This window comes from Cotesia typhae, unplaced genomic scaffold (genome assembly GCF_013202065.1).
Source record: "Cotesia typhae breed Kobodo isofemale line unplaced genomic scaffold, CoteBio_Ctyphae contig_50, whole genome shotgun sequence".
In the NCBI taxonomy this organism is placed as follows: domain Eukaryota; kingdom Metazoa; phylum Arthropoda; class Insecta; order Hymenoptera; family Braconidae; genus Cotesia; species Cotesia typhae.
Genome location: NW_027423758.1, coordinates 975,165 through 999,931, shown reverse-complemented (window position 1 = coordinate 999,931; position 24,767 = coordinate 975,165). Strand labels below are relative to the sequence as shown.

Sequence of the window (24,767 nt, the reverse complement as noted above, 5' to 3'; positions counted from 1 at the left end):
AAGCAGTACTCGAGTTGTCTAGTCATCTAGTCATTTAAAAGCCCTTGACTTTATAAATTTTTAGCGGCGTGGTCGCGTGCTCTTACTATTTAAGATTGGATTATCGATAACAGTACTCATTACTCAGCATTAATATAATAACACACATAACAAAGCGAGTAATTTCGTACAATAAGCCGAGACCTTGTTCTTTAATAAATATTTTAAGTAATAATAATTTTTACAATATAAGTATTAAAAAAAAGAAAAAAAATATATATATACTTATATTTTAAAAAAATATTTTATTCAATACAAATTCTTCTTAAAATTAACCTTAAACAAAAATATGTACAATAGTCTCTCGATATTTTTAATAAACTTTGGTAGTATAAAATATACACGGAAAAAAGTAAACTGTAATAAATAACAGTCGATTTATAATAAGTAATGATCAACTACTAAAAATTACCACTTCAAACAGTAATATTCGCCATGTAAATGTCTAAAATGTTTAAGTATAATAATTAAGAATTCAGACTTTAATATTTATCATTTCGTACCTAAAAAATGATGTTATGATATGTAAAAAGTATAGAATAAAGTTAATAAATTTCTAATACAAGCAACGTCAATATCTACAAAGTAAAATTATTGACTTGCTTAGACTGGTAAAATGTATATTTTAAAAGTATAATTTTTACTGTTTGAAATATTAAATTCTCCCAGAGTGAGACCCCCTTCTCTTTCATCTGAGTTCCCCTTCTCTTCATAATATGGACTATATATTGAAATGGCAATTTTTACTGTTTGAAACTGTAATTTTTAAAGATAAAAGAATCATTATTTACTACAGTGACAACTACTAATTACTTATTTTGGATATTAAATTATAAATTGTGGCTTGTATACTTTCTACATTAAATTCTGTAATATTTACATTTTTGCCACCCCGATGTCCGCTTTACTGTTTGAAACTATAAAAAATTAACCGGAATCCGAGTGAATATTACAGTTTACTTTTTTCCGTGTATGAATATTTAATTTTAAATTGTTGTAATAAATAAAAAAGATATCACTAGCCTTCGAAAAGAATAAGAAAGGCAGCGTTATCTGTGCAGAGATGCTCTGTTAAAATTTAACGGCACTTGGTACCCGTGATGTCCGTAAGAGTAGAGAGCAATGATTAATTAAAGTCTAGGGAGTGCTTAGCCAGGGCCTGTAGAATTTCGACTGGAGTTCCTCCTGGATCATAGGCGAGGGGCTGCTTCCCTCGTTCGTGCTACCTCCGCTGTCTCCTGAGGTGTAGGAGCGATAACTATGATCGTCGCAAGAGTTGTCTTCTTCTTCCTGCAGGCTCTTGAAGTTCTCCAGCTTCCTTTTCCAGCTCTTGCCGGTCTCGCGGAAACCTTTTGCGAAGGGGTTGTAGTCGATCTTCAGCTTGGTGATGCTCTCGTTCTGGTAAGCCGTCACTGCGATGAACTCTGTCTCTGGGAAGCAGAAGGTCAATGATGGTTGGGATAACAGGTTCATCATGTTTTCGTTTGGTGATGATAAGATGATCCAGATTTTTGGGATGTATTTGTGCATTGAGCATAGTACCACCTGGAAGATTAAATTTGAGTTAATAATTTTTAATTATAAAATTTTATTACTAATTATTTATTAAATTTTTTAATTTTTTTAATTTAAGAAATTAAAAAAAAAAATTTTTTTTTAATTATTATTTTATTTTAATTTGAAAAATAATTTTTTTTATTATTTAAAAATTTTTATTAAATTCTAATTAATTTAAAAATTGAAAAAAATTACTATCAGTTCCGAGTTCAGAGTTTAAATTAATTTCTTTATCTAATAATATGATCTTTTTTTTTTTTTTTTAATTAATAATATATGAAATAAAAATTAAATCATAACTCTGTCAATAATTTGGGCTTTTACCTTAAATTTTCATAAAATTTTTAGATTTAAATTCAATATTATAATTTTTTTTTTTAAATTAATTTAATTTTTTTCAAATGATTAAAAATTAAAATTTCTCAATTAAAAAAAAAAAAAAATAAATAATTACATTGTTGTGATGGTCGACAACATTGTTAGTAAGTTTAAGCTTGGTGAAGTTGATAGGCTGATTCATCCAGTGAGATCCAGTAGCCGGACTGTCAGGATGAATATAAATTCTCTTGTGAATCGGGGGCTGGGGTTCAGCTGATCCGGCACTACTCCAGTCCCTAACTTTCGACTCAGCGTCACATACCGATCCACTTATTGACTCACATCCCACGTACTTGTGACGGTATTCAGACGACGGGGCTATTTCCATCATCACGCAATAGTGCAATCGGCTATCTAGACCATGTACTGAGACCTGGAGCGATGGGAACATCCGCCTATAAAAAAAAAAAAAAAGATATTAATATTGAAATACAATTTTTAAAATCAGCTGTCATCGTTTAGTTTTTTTTTTTAAGTAAATTCGACGATTTGCGAGGCAACCTATTTAAAGTTGGGTTGTTTGCTTTTCATATGTATAATTATGCGCGATGCTAATGGTCATAGTTAATGCTTTTCCATATATTTAAAATTTACTTTGTTCTCAGGCCCCTTATCTTAATTACACTTGTTAAAAACTCTGCTGACGGTTTATACCTGCTACTCTCATCCTCATCTCATTTAGCCGGACCTTTCCAACATTATAACAGGTAACATATTTCTCACATAGTTTTGTTTTAGTGTCCTTGAATAATTTTACGCAACTCAACAATATATTTATTTTTTTTTTTCAGGTCTTATCCGAAAAGGGAAAATAAATCTATTTTTTGTCTTAACATAATTGCTGCCATGATGGATGACTTTTTATTTTTTCATCTCGATTACTACAGAAAAATTTTTTACTTCATGAAAATTTAATTAGCCGACTTTTGAAAATTTTTATAATTTATTTTATTGAAAAATAATTTTTTAAAAATTAAAAGAAAAATTTTCACGTGTAGAAAATTTAATGTTGCTGTCACTTGAAAATTTTCTAATTTTTTTTAACAAAAAAGTTTGTTATAAAAAATTATTTTTAAGAAATTGCATTTTTATTAAATTTTATTAATTTTCTACAAGTCAATTTTTTTAATAATTCTTTTTTGTCCTAATTTATTTATTAAAGAACATTAAAAAAATAGTAAAGTGACAGCTAAATTTAATGTCAGAAAATTATAAAAATTATGCCTGAAATTTTTTAATTAATAAAAAAAATAAAAAATTTTTTTTTTTACTTCAACTGAGAAAAATTAACAAGGAAGATAAATTAAATTTTATTCTTCTACGGTGAGTCTGAGCTTAGCCGCGACCCGCCATTTTGTTTATGAGCGTAGTTAAAAAATTTAACACTGACGTTAATTGATAAAATTAAATTAGCTGAGATCTGAAAATTTTTAGAATTTTTTTTTATTGAAAAAATGACAGAAAAATTAAAAAAAAAAATTAAATTGTAAAAAACTCGAAAAACAATGCGTGAAATTAAAAAAAAATATTTTTTAGTGCTAATTTAATAATTAAAAAATTAAAATAAAAAAATTTTCAAAATATTAAGTTAGCCGATTTTTCAAGTTTTGTAATTTTTTTTTATTAATTAAATTGCTCCAAAAATATATTTTTACAACTGGAATTTTTCTATTTTTTTTTTTTTTTGTAATTATATTCTCACTAAAAAAAATTAAAAAAATTTTTTGATATTAACTTAATTTCCAATAATTTAAACATTTTTTTTTTTATTTTTAGACAAAAAAAAGCGAGGTGTGAAAGTGAAAAAAAAAAATACACATGTCCAACACGTAGACAAAAGTGGCAAGGTAAAAAAAAAAAAAAAAAAAAAAAAAAAAGTAGTTTCTGACACGTGTGAAAAAATAACAATTCTTCAATACAACATGACACATTATGTTATATCCTGAAAAAATGGTTATCTCTAAAAGTATTTTTATTGTCGCTTGTCTGGCTGCTGACCAAAGAGGCGACGTGACGATTAGTCGCGCTCAGAAGTGTCTTATCGTCGAGCCGATCGCAAGACACTGCTGCAATTTTTATTGCCACGAACGATAAGACTACCAAGAAGTGGTTACAATATTAAATATGTTATCGAGAGGCGTTGATATATTATTATTATTAACGGGGTTTACAGAGGAAGCGGAAGCGGAAGGACCTTTGTCTTTTTTATCATCTTGAAGCTAATTCTCGGTAATAATAAAAACATTAATAATTTATAATTTATTTCTAATTATTTTGGAGGTAGTTGGAGATATTATTACGTAAGCAAGGAATGTGAGAAAAGGTTTCCCACCGAGAGTGGTCCGGTGAGTGGCCCTACTCATAAAAAATAACGTAGATGAGACCTGGGTCTGGGTCTAATGTCTCATGTGTTTGTCTATGCTACTCTAAGCTGCTCCAGCGGATGGGCCTGATCTTAAACAGTAGGCGGCATTTAAAAGACTAAGACAAGTAGTTTTTTGGCGCCGGGTTCAATTCGTCTGGCTCTACACTACTTCGGTAATCTGTTTTCTTCTTTATCCTTATTCTGTTTAATAACGAACCAACGACCACCGACAATATACGCTCTAATAGTAAAGTACCTTTTTTTCTTTCTCAACCTTTTAAATTTCTTTATTTCATTTCTCAAAAACTAGATTATTTATTTCGCGCCGTCGCGACAAATGTGACAAGGGCGTCTCTGTCTGTAGTCAGACTTACTTTTTAAAATCATCCATCTGGAAATATTCTAGAGACTTAAAATTTTGTATAAGCATGAGCTTTTCGAGTTTACAATAAGTAGTTTTTTTTTTTTTTTAATAAAAATATAAATTCTTAGTGTCTTATCTTTAGAAGGCTAATTGGAAGAACTTCAAAGGCGCCGATAAATTTTTATTTTTTTTCCACGTTGTCAATTTGGAGAAAATTGCCGTAAATGTTCTTTTATTTAATGTGTCGAGTGCTCGTCAAATCTGAATTACGGTTTAAATGAAATTTGTAATTTTAGTCTAATGAGAAAACGATTATAAATAAGTTTCTTTTCTTTTTAGTTATCTTTTAATCTGTTAATTTAATGACGGAATAGTTTAGTTATTTCAAGTTTTAAAATATTTTTAAATTAATTTTTTGAAATTTTTATTTAAATATTTATTATAAAAAAAAATTAGTTAAAATATTTTTAATTAAAAATTTTAAGCAAAAAAATGTTTAATTATAAAAAATTAAGCCTTTTGACTTTAAAAATTTTAACTTTAGTAAAAAAAAAATTTATTTGAAAAATTTTAATTTAAAATTAAAAAAAAAAAATTTTAATTGTAAAAAATTAAAACTTTTCTTAAAAAATTTAAATTTAAGTAAAAAAAAAAATTTTATTTTCGAAAAACGTACCGTCCAAGCTTAGTAATGATCATCTCATTAGTATGAAAGTGAAACTTCATCCAAAGATCCTGATTATCCAGTTTAACATTAATAGCTTGATGATCGTGAACTGAAATAAAAAAAATAATTAATTAAAAATTCCATTAAAAAAAAAAAAAAAATATTAAAAAAAATGAAATGGGTGTCGGAAAAGATTAAAGAGATCGTCGCGGCGTTCTGCGGCGACAAGATGGATTTGCTATTGAAAAGCTTAGCGTAAGTCTCTCGGGATAATTGCTCGGCAGACTTGACATACTTCCATCTATCCGAGTATTGTGTATTAGTCCCAAAAATTTCGTCTGCCTGTTTACTTGCATTATTCGCGTTTCACGGGCAGATAACGATTGTCCGGATGGATGACCCGCGGTCTTTTTGAGCGGCACTTTTCAACAGGTATCATCTTTTATATATTTATATTTATGTCCTTAGGAACTCGCGATTGACGTTACCCGCAGCACAATAAGAAAGACAATAAACAGTTAAATATTTACCGGGATGAGGAGCACAGTTGTACATCATTGACGGAAAACACGAAAGAACTTGCATTTTCATTTTGATATAAAATATTCGGTAAGTCACTGCACTTTTAACTTGATTTATTTATTTTTGATTTAAGTAAAAATATACTAAGGCACAATTTTGAGCAATATGCTGCTTAGGAAGACTGAATGAAGACTGAAGGAAGAATACACTTGCCGGATTTTATATCCCGGCAAGTTCAAAGTCGGCATGGCGCATTATAAAACGTGGGTTTCGGTAACTAACGTCTCATTGGATGAAATAGTTCCGCCCACTGATCTTATTGGAGAATATATTCCTCTTTATTGAATTATTTATTCGCTAAAATGGACAAACAATTTAATTTTATTAAGAAAAATATTTTTTGATAGTTACAAATTTTAATTTATAATTTTGTAACTTAAAATAAGCATTAAAATTAAAAATACCATTTGCTTATTGGTAAAAATAAAAAAAAAAAAAAAAATAGAGAAAATAGTTTTTAAAAATTTTTTTAAATAAAAAATTTATGACTTACGTTGTAAATATTTTTAAAATATAAAATATTATAAAAATAAAAATTGATGCAATAATTTTGCTAAAAAAGTATCAATTTTAATTTAAAAAATTAAATTTTATCTGAAACAAAAAAAAATTTTTTAATTACAAAAGCATTAAAATAAAATAAATAACAAGTGTGAAAACGGTCGGTAAAGATTTTATTCTCGGATTAACTGCGTAAGCGATACCTCCACAGGATCCGGGTATCTGAATTTTGACCTGGAACTTGTCACGAAGCGTTGGGTTTAGAAAAAAAACTCATCGGGGTGTCTTGGCCCTCGAAAACCCTGTAATATTTATTATCCGAGTTAAAAAAACTGTACCATCCGTGAAGGACCTTCGGAAACTGAGATAAGCTCAAGTGCTTCTGTTTTTTTAAGTTACTTTGCTTCTATTCCGACTTTAAGAGTGTCTGGAAAAACCCGACAAGTATTTTACTTAATACTAAATGCATATAAAAATTTATCTTATCATTAGAATAATTAATAAAAAATTCACTTGACCTAATTAAATTTTTCTTCTCAGATTCGGCGCAGTAAAAACTTTTGCGTTAAAAAATTTTGTGTTAAAAATTTTTATATTAAATGTTTAATACTTTTTTGTGTTAATTGAACACAATAAATGAAGAAAAATTAAAAACGTCGGATTTTGAGTATTTTTTTTTTTTTATTCAATAAAAAAATTAAAAAAATTTTCCGACCCGGCTAATTTAATTTTCATGAAGAAGACGCATTCTGCATATGGTTAAAAAAATTTGAAAATGACTCATCTCATTTGATCCATAAACAAACACACATATTAAAGTCCAGACCGGACCACCCTCGGTTCAGAGGAACGATAACGCTGGAACTCTGTAAACAAAATATTTCATAAATCAGTTTTTCTGTGGGGGAAAAAAAGTGATGCGTAAGAACTTAAAAGAATGGCGTAATTATTAGTAATAAGCGAGTAACTAAAAACTAATTTAATAAAAATATGCGCAACAGTTAAAAAAAAATTTTTTTGGCAGATATAAGATCGAGATAGTTCTAAGGCTAACGTTTTTCTATTTATTACCGCTTACATCCTAGATGTGACACGTATAAAGAGGTTTAACTGATTTGTCAACGCATTTACGATTGTGGTAGAATCAAACAATCGTTAATGCCCATGGCGCCTCTTTCTATATGAAAATTATCTTAATTAGAGAGTAATTATGGGTCAAGCGCCCATAATACAGCTGCCGGATTCTCCGAATACAATAAGCTGAAAATGCGATAATGTTTTTACTCTGTGATTTATGATTATATTAAAAGTAAATGATATATTTTTAAAACAGTTCTTTGTTGGCGCCTATCTTGTTTGGATGATTCTCATTGTCTATTATTCTGTGTGTCAAAAATTCTGACGCTCGACAAAATAATCTTTGTTACTCACAGGCTTTATTAAGCTAAAGGCTTCTGGAATTATTTGACACTAAAATGTAATTACTATTATTCGAGCTATTACTATGCCATTGTTATTAGTATCTAAATGTTTGACGTTCGCACAGTAGTAGATATACTGCTCTTTTGTAATGATGACACTTCACACCTTTGGTTAGTTTTACGAAATGTTATACTACGTTGACGCCACACTTCTATCGTATTTAAGCCGGATCTTCTTCAGGATTTTTTTTACCTGAAAAAAATAACATTGAGGGTCGTTAGAAAAGTTTTGGAATTTTTTTTTTTAATAGTTACTATTCTCAAATAATTTTTTTTTTTAAATTAATATTTTAAAAAAAGTATTTTATTTATATTAAAAATTTAAAAAAAAAAAAAAAAAGACTTTTGATAAAATATCAATTTTTAAAATAAAAAAATAAGTCTAAAAATTTCTACTCAGGCTAATTTAATTTTTATCTAATAGTGTCAATAATTACCTTAATATTTTTTATTTATTTTTACGTGGAATTTTTTTATTAAATTCTTTTTATAATAATTTAATTGCTATAAAAATTTATAACCTCTGTTAACTATGACACTGAAGTCGGCAGACATTAAACATTTTGTTAGAATTTTCTGGCACTTGAATTGTTATAAAAAAAAAATTTTATAAAAAATTATAAGTAAAAATTTTTAGAAGCATTTTTTTATTGTAATTAATTTATTATAAAATAAAAAAATTAACAGCTTACTTCAATAACATCGTTAACTTCAGTGTAGAAAATATTTGTGTTGACTGAAGTTAGCTGACAGCTGTGAATATTTTTATTTTCATAATAAGTCAATTATAATTTAAAAAAATACTTTTTTAATTATTTTTTATAAGTAACAATTGAAATTATAAAAATTAATTATTAAAAAGTATTTTTATTGAGATTAATTTAAAATTTTTGTTTCCTTAAAGTAAAAAAAAAAAAAAACGTTTTAATTGGAAATAAAATTGTACATACAAAAAAAAAGTATTAAGCAGTCTTACGTACTTAAAAAAAAATTTTTAAGCGTATTGAAATTGATAAAATTTAAAAATTTTAAACAATACTATTGATAAGAAAATTGTCGCGCTGTTGTGAATAAATAATTAGAATTTAATAGTTGATATAACGATAAAAAGAAATAAGTGAATATAAAGTTGTTTTTTTTAAGTCTAGAGTCTATGAAAAGATAAAATCTAGGTATACTTAGAGTTACGAATATCCAATTGTAATTATTACTGTGTAAATCCTAAACGTTTTCACAGCAGTGAAGACCCAAGCTATAGAAATTTTTGGGTAATTATTGTCATTTATACTTCACACGTTTTCATTTTACTCTATGCATTGTGAGGCGCCATCATAATATCCTGGCGCCGCAATGATCCTAATACCCTTATTTATGGGTTAAGTCAAGTCGTTAAGATAAATATTGGATGAACAAGAATACATTTAGATATTCCTACCGTAAAAAGTTAACTAATTGCAAACAATGTGTTATCTTTATGAAAAATATTTAAATATTATTTTAAAAAATTATTGCATAAATAAGTGTTTTTTTTTTTTTTTTTTTTTTTTTTTTTTTTTTTTTAATGTATATTCTTCTTTTGTTTCAGGAGCCTTTCAAAATTAAACTTTAATATTTTTGAATAAATTAAAAAAAAAAAATTAATATTTAATTTTCTTCAGGTATAATTTAAAAATGGAGTCAATACAAAAAATTATCAAATCAAAACTATTTATTAATCTCGAGGCTCTAATATATATTTAATAATCGACATTACATTGATATTTAATTAATAATAATTAATAATAAATTTATAAAACCCACTCCTCTAATAACTAATAAATTTTATATAAAAATCAAGAGTATAAAAATACAAATACCTATTAAACAGAATAACTGATAAACAAACCTTTGGGATTAGACCAAGGGCTTTAAATCCAATATATATCTTCTCTAGTTATTCAATATATATTCAATATTAAACATTTAATATACACTTTAAATGTATTTGTATAAATATATAAATTTATGTTTAATAAAAAAAAAAAAGTGAGACTTTTTTAGAAAAAAAAGCCTTCAATAATTTTGAAGCTATTTTTTACAATAAATACAATCATAATTATAATTAAAATAATAATAATAATAATAATTGTTATAAGCACAATAATTTGAGGAGTGTGGTTTTTCTGTTTATAGTTAAATTACTAATTCGTTTGCTGCGTAAAATTGACGCTAATGAATATTTAAATATGAACATTGCTAAAATTGTTTCAGTATAGTTATAATTATTATTAATAGTAATTGTAGCTATAATAATTATTAATCTAAACAGTAATGATAATGACTTTAGGAAATACGGAAAAATGTTTAAATAATAAACTAAATTTGATAATATAACTGTATTTAATTTTTTATATTTATATTTTAGCCGGGATAAGCGAATGAGCCCCGAGGTTTGAAATAATTCTCACGTGAGTAAAGTATCGTCCAATTCCTCTATTTTTCCTTCTGGCTGGGACAATACTTTGCGCAAGACCTTGCTGACCACGTCGGAGAGAGACTCTCGAGCACCTGGATCCAGGAGGGCAATGCATCGCTGGAAGATAACGTAATACAAGGTAATTAAACGATTAAGATAATTGATTAAGGGATTTATTTGGGGAAATTTACATACCTGATGCTCTTCGTCTCCGGTTTTTAGTCTCAGTACTGCAATAAGTGCTAATTCACTGTTTGCTTTTACGTAGCCATTCTTTTCCTTCGTTCCATTAACGAGCATTGGCAGTAGAGATTTCAGTAAGTCCCCTGACATTTTTTCTGGTGGGATATTCCGAGCTAAGTGGATACAGACCCGGGCTAATAATTGTTTTACTTCATTGCTGTTGTTGTTCATTGACTGAAAAATTGAACAAATTTTTTAACTAGGAAAATTATTTAAATATTATAAGTACTTGGTTGAAAAAAATAATTTTTGAATTATTTTTTTTAAGGAACTTTTTAAGTGATTAATAAAAAAATTAATGTTACCCTGACAAATGGCGTAAGAATAGCTTGAGGAACAGGCAATCCCTCGCTCATAAGATACTGAAATAAATATCCACAAGCTCTAATTCCATTCATAGTAATTTGAACCCTGTCGGCTTGTAAATAAGATAAAATAATCTTGCAAACTCGGTCTTGCTCCTTAGACCCATAAACAGTTGTGGGAGATTCTTTAAGAACGACAAACAAAGCGGTAGATCTTCCATGCCGCAATTGCCAGTCAGCGTTGACATCGTGACTCAGCAGGTGTTCATTGCAAGCACTGGTAAATTGCTCCGGAGACAGCCAGCGCATTAGCGCTCCATAGCACCCGGCCGCAGCGTTCCTGGTGGTATCTTCCGGGTGTCCTAGCATCGAGCTGAGGGTAACAAACACTTGCTTCCTCATAACGTCAGTCATTTTATCTCCCGCTGGAGTGATCACTCCTCTCAGAGCTTGCAGCATCGTCTCGCGGATCGCGGGATCGTCCGAGTTTTTAATAGCAGAGTGTAACTCTGCAAACAGAGGATCAGCTCGCGTGTGGATTACTATCAGGTTGCTGAGAGCGTAGGCTGCCTTCAGTCTCACTTGCCTGTTGCTGTCGTTCAACGCCTTCAAGAAGGTCGTCTGCAATTGCGGCAAGAATTGCTTCAGCATCACTCCGACTTTTCCTAAAAGAATTGCTAGTGTCTCCAGCACCGCTGCTTTTACGCTCCAGTTGAATCTGTCTCCCAGGATACGGATCAATGGACCTGTTATGTGGACTACACTAGGTTGCAGAGCTGCTGCGCTGGTTAGCTTTATCACTTCACCGAGACCTTGAGCTGCTTGCTCTTTTGCTTCTGGCAAGCCGTTTAGAATCGCCTCGCGGAATATTGGAAGGATCGGAGTGATTCCTTTTGGTAAACAAAATCCTGGAAGAAATTTTTTGAATTAGTCTTTTTTTATTTAATGAAGAATTAAAATTTTTTTTTATAATTTAATTTTTTTAACAATAAATTTACTGTAGTAAAAAATTTTAATTCCTTCAGCAAAGAAATAAAATAATAATGACTAATTTAAAAAAAAAAAATAAATAAATTTTTTTTAAAAAAATAAAAATTACCTGGAAGCAATTCCTGGCCCTTAAGATCAGAAGCAGCAAACCTAACAGCCTGCCGAATATCTCCCAAATGCGCAATCTGCTGATCAGACTCCAAAGTTTTAGTAACAGCAGACAAAGCTTCCCAGCTTTTCTGCAAGACCTCCTTGTCATCATCAGTGAACAAATGAATGAGCCCTCTCAACAACTGAGGAACATATTGACTATAATCAGCCCTGGTATCTCTACAAAAGGCACAAAGTAGGGTGGCAGCTCCTCTCCTCCTGGAAGGATCATCAGCCTTGGTGGCATCCATCAGCTGATCCATAACAGTGCGCACCCCGACCTCATCCGTAACAGAAAGGACCACAGCTTGGCAGTACTCGAGTTCCTGGGCCTCGTTCTCGGAGCCTTGAGCACTAGATAACGCCATCAGCAATGCAGGAAGAATCTTGTGAAGATACCGAGTGAGCGCTTCTCCAGCAACACTCGCGAGAATCGACAGCGCCTTGGTGTTTACCGGAGCGCTGGTCAGCTGTGGGACCAGGTATGGCAATACTACCCTGGATTTAATAGCCATCACCTGGCGAAGTCCATCGAGGGTGTTTTCAGCCTCCTGGGGGTCCGGAGAGTTTAGCTGGACCAACATTAGCGGGAGGATGTCATCCAGCGCTCGCGCTCCAACTGTTGAATGAAGACTGTCGAAAGTTTTAGCCGCCGCCTGGCGAACCTCCGGCAAAGGATCGCTCAGCGCCTTGCGGACAGTCGGGACAAGACTGTTGACGAAGGTTAGGACCATGTCCTTGCTGGTGCTGGCCATTATCTCCGACAGTCCAATGCAGACTCCTTGCCGCTGGTCCGGCTGGTCGCTCAGCAGTCCTCGCTCCAAAATAGGAATTATCTCCGGCAAGACTCTCTCCCCTAATTTCCTCACCAGGTCTCCGAGAGTCCTCGCAGCGACCTGCCGCTTGTCGTAGCTCGTGCTGGCAAGACAGCCCAGGAGAAGACTGAAGAGCGTGGGCAGGATTTCTCTGAGTGTCCTGGGAGTGTTGGTGACTACAACCTTCCAGACGTGGAGCGCTGCTTGTCTGACCATCAGCGCGACATCTGACCGGCCCATGTAGAGTCCAGCCAGGACCCGGTTCCTCCTTTCCGCACCCAGGGCGTTTATTATCGCGTGGTGAGACTGCTCAGTCCCGAAATTGTCGTCTTCACTCGCCGTCTCTGTCGACATTTTTCCCGAGACCCCGGAGATCCGGTAGAGCAAGTCTCCCAGGAGCTGCACCGAGGAGTAGCGGATCCGCCAGTTGTCGTCGAAGAGCCCGCGCTCTAGCTCTGGAAGCAGCAGCATGATTGCGGAGTCTGCGTAGAGCGTGACGATTCGCTGGCCAGCTCTAAGAGCCGTCTCACGGACGTACTCGTTCTCGTCTGCAAGCGCCTTGAGGATCGGGTTGATTATCTGGCCAATGTACGGCGTGAACTCCGTAGTGAAGGCGTTAGGCATGTAGATGAACATCATTATGTAACCATCTTTGACGTGCGGAGCGATGTCAGTCCGCTCGGCGGTGCTGATTATCTCAGGCATTAATTTGTGGAGCTTCTCGACTCCCAGACCACGGACTACCTCGGAGAGACCTTGGGCAGCACCTGATCGGTCAACGCTGCTGGTCTCTGAAGTTAAAGTCTGCATCAGCCAGGGCAGTAAGTCTTCGAAGCTGGACTCGCCCATTCCTCGGACCATCGCGCCCAAAGCTCGCGCGGAAACTGATCTTACCTCCGGGACCGGGTCCAGGAGACTCATTTTTAATCCCGGAATTATTGTTGGTAAGTAGGGAGTTAAATCTTTTTGGTCTGTAAGGGAATACATGTTCCCGATGATCTGCGCTGCCATTTTTCGGGTCTCTGTAGAGCGGTCCATGAACGCGCGCTGGACTACGGGCATTATTAGAGCTAGCGATGGCGCGTCGATAAAGTGGACAAATTGGGTATCCAAAAGCGTTTGCAGGCACATTGCTGTCTTGCGAGAAGGGTCTTGTAGCGCTTTTAAAAGCACGGGGACGATAGCCTGGATTTCTGGGTTTCTGATGACACTTCCGATTACTTTCAGAGCTTCTGCTCCGGCTTCTTGGACTTTGGTGTGGGAGTCGCTTAGGACTTCTATTAATTTTGGGACGATTGAGGGCAAACAGCTGCTTAGTTGCTTTGGAGCACAGTATGCCATTGCTCCGAGAAGTTCGACGGATCCTGAAAAAAAAATTTAATTTTTTCAAGCATTAGAAAAATTATTTAAAAATTTTCTTATTATCTAAATTAAATATATTATTTAAAAAAATTTATTTAGATACAACGTACCTGTTTTAGTCCGCCAAGAGTCTTCTTCCAGCGCAGCAAGCAAGCTGGGCAGTACAAGCTTAACTCCATGAGCAGATAACTTGCTCATAACCACCCTGGCGGTGTCATCAGTCGCGGCTCTTACATACTGACTAGCGTCTCCAAAACAGAGCAACAAGTGTGGTAACACATGAACAATATACGGCTCGAACAGTCTTCCCAACATAGTACAAAGCATTTCAAAAGCAAACAAAGCGCCCTCTCTGTGCCTATAATTCTTCTTGTCCTGAATAGCGTTGGTAAGCTTGGTCATAATATCCAACTGCTTCAACGCCAGGATTCCCATGCCTTTGATAATCCCCGCTAGCCCGTACGCGGCTCCTTTTCTCTCTCCATACTTGTCAGACTTCAATAATTGGTCCATAAGATTATCAACAATTCTCGGCGCGTCCTCCTTTATCGACGGAACTAAATGCGGCAGACAATTAGCCACAGCTTCTTGAACTTGCTGAGAAGGAGTCGAGAGCGCTTTAATCAATCTCATGACAATTGGCTTGATCCTGGGGTCATCTTTGTCCAAGTGTCTAGCCAGAGAGCCCATGAGAATGACAACTGATTGTTTAATCGCGTCAAAGCTTCCTATCTTGGGCGCTTTGTCCATAAAGTCTTCAAAAACAGGCAAAAGAGAAGTGATATTGTCTTTTCCGTGATGATCAACAGCCGCGAGGGCTGCTGTCAGCATTTCCTGGCGCACTGACGGATTTCTGTCACCTAGACCCGTGGAAACAAAGAACTGGATCAGTAAATTAATAGTATCAGCGGTCAAAAGCGGCGCTAGTTGCGCCAAAGCCAGAGCAACTCCGCGTCTAGGTCCCCAGATGTCAACGGGCTGCTCAACGACTCGGCCAAAGTCGTTCATCTTCGGTGGGATCATCGCCAGCTTCTCTCTGTATAACTTCAGCAAACTCTCCAGTATCTCCGGGACCAGGTGCGTGTTGTCTGTAAGTAAATGCGCGAGCGCGTGAGCAGTAGACTGCTGGACAGCTTCTACCGGATGAGCGACATCTTGGATCAAACTTTCGCAGAGAATCTCGCCATTTGCTGTAAACTCCGCCTGGTCCCAGATCTCCGAAGCCAGAACCTTGTTCTCATCAGTAATGTCAAACTTTGCGATCCAAATCCTGCGCGTCAGCCGCCAGAACTGCTCGTAGTCGGAATCTTCAGTCGGGAAGTTGTCATGGACAATCATAAGCGCTCGCAGCGCCGCATCACGAACTGCCGCTAAAGGATTCTCCAGCGCGCCGATCAACGAGTTTATTTCCTCAGAGCTGGTCTCTGCGGTGCCTGAAGAGCCGTCTCCAGAGTAAGCGACGTCCAGGAAGGTGGCAACTGCATGCGACTGGACGCGACCAGCAGTTGAGCTCATCAGCTCGATTAACAAGTCCAGCATCTCCTTTCTTGGCAAATATTTAGGGTGCCTTGGATCCTTGGAGCTGTCAAGCTCTCCTCGCTGCTTAGCGTGCTCCTGAATCACCTGGAGCCCCTGGGTGATCATGGTCTCGTCTTTCCAGGTTAGCAAAGTGTGTCCAATAAACGGGAAGCAGTAGCAGAATCCTGGAGCGTTAAACAGCAGCTTTTGCTTGACCGTAGACCCGTGAACTGCCGTCAGCGTCCTCTGGACAGTCTTTTCAAGCTCCTCTTCTTCCCAAGCAGGGTCCAGGTCACACTGCGGCTGCTGCTGTCTTAGGGTAACATGCCCCACCAGGTCTTTCAGCGTACTGTTCTTCGAAGACACCAATTCAATTATTTTCTGCAGCTCCAAGTACAGCTGCGCCACCGTCGGAGCCGCCAGAGGCGACTTGAGATTCTTCAGCAGCGCTGGAATTAATTTACAAAAGAACAAAGACAATTCCTTGGGATTCCCACGACTCAGAGCGTTTATCATCGACACAGTACGGGTTATTTTTTCAAACAAACCCCTAAGCCGGTTTCTAATCGCGTTTTCTTTAGCAGTTTGGGCTTTCAAAGTTTCTTCTTGCTTCGGAGTAAGCTTCTGTTCTTTGATCTTCCCCTCGCGCTTTCGCTTTTCATACAACTCTCTTCTGAGTTGCTGCTCCTCCAGCTGTTCTTTGAAAGAATAAGCCTTACTTTCACGCTTCATGTTCATCGAGTTTAATATATCATCATCATCATTCCCTGGAACAACGCTCTTATCATACAGCTCGCCCTCTGGCGTCAAATAAGTGAAGTACTCGTCTTTAGTAACCTTAAAAATTTCTTCATCACTCAGATAATTCGTCACCTCGCTCATCATTTCTTCCAACAAGACTTCCGGAGAAAAAGAGACAATTGTAGCCACGGCATTTTCATACGCAGCACTCGGCAGGTAACTGTAAGCAAAAGTTTCCTGAATTTTAACAAAGTAATCCGTGAAAAATGTCCCAGGAGAAAGTCCGGAGTTGGTGCAGATTTTGATCCACAATTTTGGCACTGCTTTACCGACAATCGGATGGTGAGCGGGAATCAAAGCATCGAAAACGAGCTTATAGACCAGTTCCTCAAACAGAAAACTGGAGGAACAAATAGCCAGCAGACCATCAGCCAAGCTGCGACCATTGATCTCATTGTTGTCTTTGTTGTCTTCAACAAACCTGTTGAACTCCTTTATCAGCGCGCTATAAGGCGCATAGGTGATCAACACTGTCAGCATCTTCTTGAGAATTCCAGCACAGCGCCGCCTGGTGGAAGAATTAGGAGCTACTACGCAGACTACCATGGCTCTGTGAACGCCGGTCAGAGCTTTTTCGTTCAGCCTGTCGGTAAAATCAGTGATCAGGATCTCGCAGAGCTGCATCAGGTGGTAGAGATTGTCATCGCTGCAGGTCGATAGAAATTTATCGGAAAAAAATACTTGATCGTCAATTGCTGACCACAAGACACTCTGCTTATTATTGTCAACTTGATCTGCGAGGATCAGCTTGAGCAGCAAGTAAGAAGCGACAAGTCCCTCTAAAACTGCTGAAGCTTGCGTGGACTGCTGGGAGGCGCGAGTTATTGCTTGGGTCAAAATTGGAGTCACTGTGTCCGCATGGGAGTTTATCGGGAGAGTAAAGAGGACTTTTATGTACGCAGTGCGCAGTCCAGTGGTGGATGTCTTGGCGTTCATTGCTTTTTTGAAAGTCTCGATTATATTTTTAGGAACTTCTCCGGATAATTTTTGGCACCAGAGACTCATCATCTCCAGAGCGTGGATCAGAGTTTTCTCATGGACTTCAGTGTCCAGGACTTTGATGAAGTGGCTGCAGGCGACCTCGGCGACCTTCTGAACGCCGCTTCCAGCTGCGTTGAAGCTCAAATTTCCTGCGCCGGTTAAAACTGAGATTTTGTGGGTCGCGACGGTCAACTTGCCCTCCGAGCCGTGGAAAATTGCAAACAGCAGCGACAGAAGCTTCTCCAGGGCTTCTGAGTCAGAGCACTGGAGCGCCAAGCGCCGGCAAGCGTCCGCGGCTTTGTCACGGACTGAATCTTCTTTGGAATGCAAATTTGCGAACAAACCTTTGCTGATGTCCTCGCAGTAGCGGCTCAGGTCCAGGCTTAAACCTGTCAGGATGTGCCCGACCGAGTCGATTATTATCTCCGGGTTCCGCAGCATCGCTTTCTGCAGCGCCGGGAGCAGCTGGTTCTTGAAGTCATCGTGAGTAATTCGCCGCAAAAACGGCGCTGCTGCGTCTACTGTGAAAAGCTCCGGCTTTTTCTTGCAGCTTATTGCGAGCTTTATGAACCCCTCGAGGATGCTGTTTTTAAAAGGCTCGATCAGCTCGTCTTTTTTCAGAACGACCAAGTGCTTGATCAGCAAGCTTGACAGCACAATCACTCCATTGCTCGGCTCCATTTTTGACAAATGGGCAATGTAAATTTTTTCAGAGTTTTTTTTGGAGTTCCACAGCTGCGTTAGCAACGAGTAGACTTTTTTAGCTAGCGCTGGATTCGCGCTTGCAACAGCTGCTGCGCTAAGACTCGCCTGAGCTTCGATCAGTTTTTGACACTCATTATGCGTTGATAAGTCTTCTGGGATCGCGCTGATTACTAAGCTCGTCCATTTTAATACCAGGTACGCTGTTAAGGACGTACTGAAACTGAAAATATTTTTTTTTTTATTAATTATTTTTTTTAAAGAAAAAAGAAAAAAATTTTGAAAAAAAAAATTGAAATTTTATAAAATTATAAATGTAATTTTTTTAAAATAATTTTTTTGTTTGTTTTAATTATATAATTTTTTTTTGTTACTGGTAATTTTTTTACTCCACATATGGAGACTTGATTTTAATATTAAAAATATAAATAAATAAAATTTATCCAGTAACAAAAATCATAAAAATAATTAATAAAAAAATTCACTAAATCTTGATAAAAAATTACTAAAGAATTTTTAAAAATGAATAATAAATTAATAATTACGTCGGAACAACATTCTGGTGCCAAGCAGCCTGCTCGGTAATAACAGCAGTCATATATTTAACTCCATGAATATTCTGGTGCTTCAACACCTCGGCAATTAAATTTCTAACGTAATATTGGGACTTGTTGTCTTTGTACCGGTGGAGAGTACTCGCGACAACTTTGCAAATGCCATTGACAATTTTTTCATTGATGCCTGGTGAAATAAAAACATGGATTAAAATTTATTTAATTAAATTAATTTAATAAATAAATAAATTTTTTTGTAAATCTTGACAGAACTACTGAAAAATAATCTCAGCTTTAAATAAATGATGTTGATATTAAATATCATTATTATTATTGACAGTAAATAAGAGCAAGTACCTGGATTTGACAAGACATCGATGACATTGTGTATAACCTCATATCGTTCCTTTAAACTTGAAGTTTGAACTCGATTCGGTAGATCTTTAAGCGCTTTCAATAACTGAAATTATTTTTTTAATTAATATTTTTATTATAATAGATTAATATTTAATAAAATTAAATTCCACGTGACAAACTTACCTCAGCATCCGCCATATTTTCAGATAGACCGGGACACATTGGAAATGTCAGCAACTTCATTGTCATTACTTGCCCGGGATTGTCTGAAGTTGCTTACAAAAGTCACACAGAATTTTTTTTTAAATTCTCCATTTTGTTTTTGATGACAATCAAAAATTTTCTCAAATTCAGATAAAATATATTATTATTGTTATTTTTTATTGTAATTTTTATTAATAATTTAATTTTTTTAATTTTGCACGAGATTTAAATAAATAATTAAATAAATTTCTACTTATTCGTCAGCGAATAAAAAAAATTGAAGTGACTGTCGATAATAATGCTGAAGTTAGCTGTCAGCTGTCAATTTTAAAAATTTTAATAAATCAATTACAATAAAAAAATACTTTTAATAATTTTTATTAAATTTCACACGTGGAATTTTTTAATTAAATTTTTTTTTTAAATAATTTAATTGATATAAAATTTTAAAATAATTTTTAATGTCTGCTAACTTCAGTGTCATCTATCGATAAGGTTAAGTTCTGTGTTACAGCGCTATTATTATAACAGGTTTTTGTTGACATCCAATTATAATCAACTTCAGCTGGAGATTATAGTCTGTAAAAATTATTCCAAGTTGTAATTTTAAAAAATAATAATTAATAAATTTTAGTAAACTTGAAGTTAGTGATTAAAATTAATAAAAAATATTAAAAAATGGATATCAACAATTTTTCGTTTGAAAAAGTGGAAATAAAGCTTGAAAACTATGATGAGGTAAGAGGGTTATGTTTTTAATTATACTTAAATTAATTTTATTAAAATTACACGGATAGAAAAAAATTACACTGCATATCTTTCCACATTATACTCAGTATTATCTGTACTAAAAAAATATTTTTTACAAGTTTTTTACAAATGAAAATTTGTTATTAATTTTTTTCAATAAAAAAAAAGTTCTAAAAATTTTTTTAAATCTCGGGTAATTTAATTTTCATATATTTTATAATTAAATTTATATATTTTTAGGATCCACTAGATAATGAGACAGCTGATAATTATAAATACCAACAAATTGTAGAAGAGTCCGCAGTAGATGTTGAGAAAGTCAAAATCGAGCCAGTACATTCAACTTTTCCTCATGAAAATATTTATGTTGAGCCTGGTGTGTATTTTTATTTATTCAAAATTTAATTTATTATTATTATTATTATTATTATTATTATTATTATTATTATTATTATTATTATTATTATTATTATTATTATAAACTATCAGCCAGAAGTTAGCTGACCCTTTTGATTATTTTGATAAAATATCTTATAGTTCAATTAATTACATTGTCAATGTCAATAATTCTGAAATTTAGAGACTGATAATTTAAAAAAATTTTTTTGCTGATAAATTATATTAAGAAAAATTTATTTAAAAAATTTCTTTAGAAACATTCGAAAATTCTAAGTGCAATTTTTTAAAAATAATTTTCTAAATCTAGTTGATTATTCAACAAAATTTCAATTGTTTTTTTAACACCAAGTATAAAAAATTAAAATATTGAACATTAAAAAAATATAATCGGTGCATTAATTAGTGTGTGAACATTTTGTGCTATGTAACAATATGTTTTATAGCCGTAATAATTATTTCAATTACAAGGTATGTAAAAATGGCCTAATGAATTTATTTAACAAGACTTGTTGATCTTCAATATCTGAATAACAGTAAAATTTTAATACTAATTTAAATCAACTAACTGTTTATCGACATTAGATTCTAATTATGTTAACTATCTGCCAGATCGCCAGGATTTGAGGTCATATTTGGAACAAAGCTTCAAAGGTCTATTGATTCTTAATTACTACAAGCTTCACAACACTCTCACTGACAGTTTAAGCAATTATTTGGCGGAAATGGCTATTGGCCGGGAAATTTATAACATTCTTAAACGAGAAAACACAACTATAGAAAATCCTTTGAAAAAATTAATGTAAGAAAACCTTTTTAATTATAAAATAACAACATTGCGACCCAAATTACTATAAAAAAAAAATTTACACGCCTTTTTGGCATTTGGGTCGTGATATATTTAATGTATAATTTTTGCTTGCAGGGTTCCAACAGTTATACTAAAAAATCTCGCCTCGGAAATAAGTCAATTGTTCAATGAAAAATCAGGGATTTATTACAGTCCTGGGTTCACAGATGGCACGAAAAAAATTAACGCAAGTGGCAAATTACAAAGCCAGTTAAATTACGTTCGAAGACTATTAATTGACTCAGGCTTACTGGTTATTTCCAGTCGCCGCAGCTCAGTTTTGAATGACAGTACCGGTAAATACTATCATTTGAGTTATTAACAATTTTTTCAATTTTATAAATTATTTAATGACGTTGTAATATTATGTAGATTTAGGTTCAGCCACAAGTCTATTAAATTTGCTGAAAAAAGACACTGAAGATTTGGAAAAAATTGAGAAATCTTGGATTGACACGTTTGGAGCTCGACAACAGTTGATAGCAGATAGTCCTGATAAATTAGTTGAATTTAGTTCATATCCTTGTTTGTCAGGCGACAAAGCAACTCATTTTGTAAGTATTACTTTAAATAACTACATTAATATTTTATTTTAAATCAGGGTGACGACTGGACACTAATTTCAAAATTTTGCTGAAAAAATCGCCACCCTGTAAATAAAATTTCACAAAAAAATATTTAATTTTCATCAAAATTTTTTCTCTTTAGATAACGTTAGACTTTGAGAGAAAATTTAAAAATGTTAAATCATTGAAAACATCTTGGCCAGATTTTCGAGAAACATTTCAAGATTTTATCTTATCTAAAAGGATAGATGACGTTGATGCTGCACTTCAGGTTGCTAAATTATCCGAGTTAGTCGATGGTTCGTAACAATATTCTACCTAAAATTTTTTTAATCAATGCAATAATTAATTTTTAACATATTTCAGATGAAAAAGACGCAGTTATAATTTCTTTATTACCTCTGGCTATTAAATCGTCAACTCCCAGTACTGCTAAACGGAGAAAAGTAGAAAGTAATTCAGTAGTCGATGGAAAATTAACAGGATTAAAAATTTCTTACATCCTTACTGTTGAAGTAGGACTTTTAAAATTAATAATTTAATTTTTAAGATTTATCAGATAATTAATTAAAATTTTTATATTTTTCCAGAAACCTGAAGAGCTGGAAGCCAAGATTAAAGCTCGGTGGCAGACGTTTATTGCTAATAAAGAATCGTTTTACCCATTTATGGTTTTTGTAGGACCTATCTACAAACCTATTGACTTTTATGTTATTATTGGTAACTCAAAATTGAAAGTTGACTCAGCAATTGAAGCTTTAGACATGACTTTTAAATTATTTCTCACAACATCGTGTCCAATTCCAAAATTTGCGAGTGCTACATACATACTTTTAAAGAAAGTTATTTATCAAATAACTTCGCCAGCAAAATCATCGATCCAGTTGGAAAGAGCTCTATCATTTTTTGAAAAAAAATTAAACACTACGTTTAATTAATGTAATAAAATATCATCAAGTATTTTCTCAGAGCTTCGAGCCTCAAAACAGATTTCATGACATCATCATCATCAGTTTTTAAGCTTTATTATTAATTAATATTATTTTTATAATTGTTATTATTAAAATTAGAATTGATGTGATTATTATTATAATTGTTCTTTAAATAATTGTTTGTATTTTTAAATATAATTAAAAAAAAAAATTGCTTTTTAAACAATTCATTTTATGACCTGTTTCTATTGGTAAAGAAATTTAAATTGCAATTTTTTTTTTTGATAAGGCTTATACCGACTAATTTCTGTTGCTGTAAAAAACAATACCGTAAATTAACAAAAATATTTATTTCTTTCTAGAGTTTATAAAAGTAGAAGTAGAAAATCTGGATAAGCCAGAAACTTCTTCAAGTGACGGATGTAAAATCAAAGAAGAAACATCTACCATTGAGTTTGATACTCTGTCGTCTTATTCATTCAAGTGCGACATGTGCAGAAAAGAATTCATCAAGAAGAGTACTCTGAGGTACCACATGCGCTTGCACATTGAAGAGAAGCCTTACAGTTCTTCTGAATTTCCTGCAAATAAAAGTAAGAACAAACCTCCGATAATCCAAAAGCGCGCCAAGCCGTACGCTTGCAGTGAATGTCCATCAAGATTTCGGGCGAAGAGAACCTTGGACAATCACATGTTGCTGCATACCGGCGAGAGACCTTATCTTTGCACGCTCTGCCCTGCGACGTTTCGTGTGTCACACAATTTGAAGCATCACATGAAATCTCACAGAAAAGACAAAGCTTTTAATTGCAGCGCTTGCTCCAAGACTTTCCGGGAACAATCTCTTGTGGAAAATCACATCAAGACTCACTCTGAAGATAAACCAGTTGCTTATAAGGCGTGTTCTTGCAAATCTTCTCACACAGAGAATAAACCGATCGCTTGTGATCTTTGTCCTTACAAATTCCGGACCAATGGAGACTTGAAGTACCACATGCGGATCCACACAGGCGAGAAACCCTTTCAATGTGATGAATGCTCTGCAAAATTCTGCAGAAAGTCTCAATTGGCAGAGCACAAACGGACGCACTCTGGAGAAAAACCTTTTGAATGTAAAAGTTGCTCTTTTAAATGTGCCCGAAAATCTCAACTTAATTATCACGTAAAAAATTATCATAAAAAAGGATCTTACTCTTGTAAAGAATGTCCTTCAATATGTGATGATGTAGTTGCTCTTAAAATCCACGCTGGGCATCATAAGAAAGCCCAAGTTGAGGTTTATCAGTGTGGGATTTGTTCTAAGACATATGTTGCTAAAAATAATTTCACGCGACATTTAAAATCTCATCCTCGTAAATAAGAATTTTGTTTGAAAAAATCTAGAATAAATGATAAACATTTATGATTAAATTTGTTTAATATAATTGGAGTTAATAGGAGTAATTTAAAAAATTTTAATAATAAATCAATTAAAATTTTTACTTGTAATTTTTATTAATTTTGACATGTGGAATTTTTTAATTAATTTTTTTTTATAATAATTTAATTGCTATAAACATCTAAAAAAATTTTTATGACATTAAAGTTAGCTGTTATCTGATCAATTTTTAATTTTATTTAACAATTAAATTTATTGTAAAAAATTATTCAAAAAAAATTGTATGTTTTATCTTTTTTTAATTTCTAGATGTCAATTTTTTTTCCTATAATTTATTTGTTAAAAAAAAAAATTATCATATATCTGCTAAATTAATTTTCATCAAATTTTTTTATCAAAAAAAATTTTCAAGCTAACTTTAATGTCATAAAAATTTATCTATTGACAATAAGCCAGAAAATTAAAAAATTTGTCAAAACATAACCTAAAATTCCTTCATTGTCGACAAAGCTCTAAAAAATAAT

The 24,767-nt window shown here is 33.4% G+C and overlaps 4 protein-coding genes across 4 annotated transcripts; 2 read left to right on the top strand and 2 right to left on the bottom strand.

Annotated features, from left to right (window-relative positions):
• Positions 1-428: 428 nt before the first annotated feature.
• On the bottom strand, positions 429-6,042 carry LOC141531987 (T-box-containing protein TBX6L). Its single transcript, XM_074250126.1, has 4 exons — positions 5,901-6,042; positions 5,380-5,479; positions 2,051-2,369; positions 429-1,584 (listed from the first exon to the last, which is right to left on the bottom strand). The coding sequence occupies exons 1-4, from the start codon at positions 5,959-5,961 to the stop codon at positions 1,177-1,179; spliced, it is 888 nt and encodes a 295-aa protein (XP_074106227.1). The 5' UTR covers positions 5,962-6,042; the 3' UTR covers positions 429-1,176.
• A 4,252-nt stretch (positions 6,043-10,294) lies between these two features.
• Positions 10,295-19,573, bottom strand: L(3)80fj (lethal (3) 80Fj). The gene is made up of 8 exons (XM_074250071.1): positions 19,351-19,573; positions 19,168-19,270; positions 18,802-18,997; positions 14,365-18,479; positions 12,037-14,256; positions 10,938-11,845; positions 10,585-10,806; positions 10,295-10,506 (listed from the first exon to the last, which is right to left on the bottom strand). Exons 1-8 carry the CDS (start codon positions 19,414-19,416, stop codon positions 10,378-10,380), a joined length of 7,959 nt encoding a protein of 2,652 aa, XP_074106172.1. The 5' UTR covers positions 19,417-19,573; the 3' UTR covers positions 10,295-10,377.
• LOC141531988 (uncharacterized) lies at positions 10,436-24,346 on the top strand. Its single transcript, XM_074250127.1, has 2 exons — positions 10,436-10,528; positions 23,228-24,346. The coding sequence occupies exon 2, from the start codon at positions 23,356-23,358 to the stop codon at positions 24,223-24,225; it is 870 nt and encodes a 289-aa protein (XP_074106228.1). The 5' UTR covers positions 10,436-10,528; positions 23,228-23,355; the 3' UTR covers positions 24,226-24,346.
• LOC141531978 (uncharacterized) lies at positions 19,954-22,944 on the top strand. The gene is made up of 8 exons (XM_074250108.1): positions 19,954-20,109; positions 20,362-20,497; positions 21,130-21,319; positions 21,443-21,663; positions 21,740-21,921; positions 22,076-22,232; positions 22,300-22,448; positions 22,524-22,944. Exons 1-8 carry the CDS (start codon positions 20,050-20,052, stop codon positions 22,869-22,871), a joined length of 1,443 nt encoding a protein of 480 aa, XP_074106209.1. The 5' UTR covers positions 19,954-20,049; the 3' UTR covers positions 22,872-22,944.
• Positions 24,347-24,767: the final 421 nt, after the last annotated feature.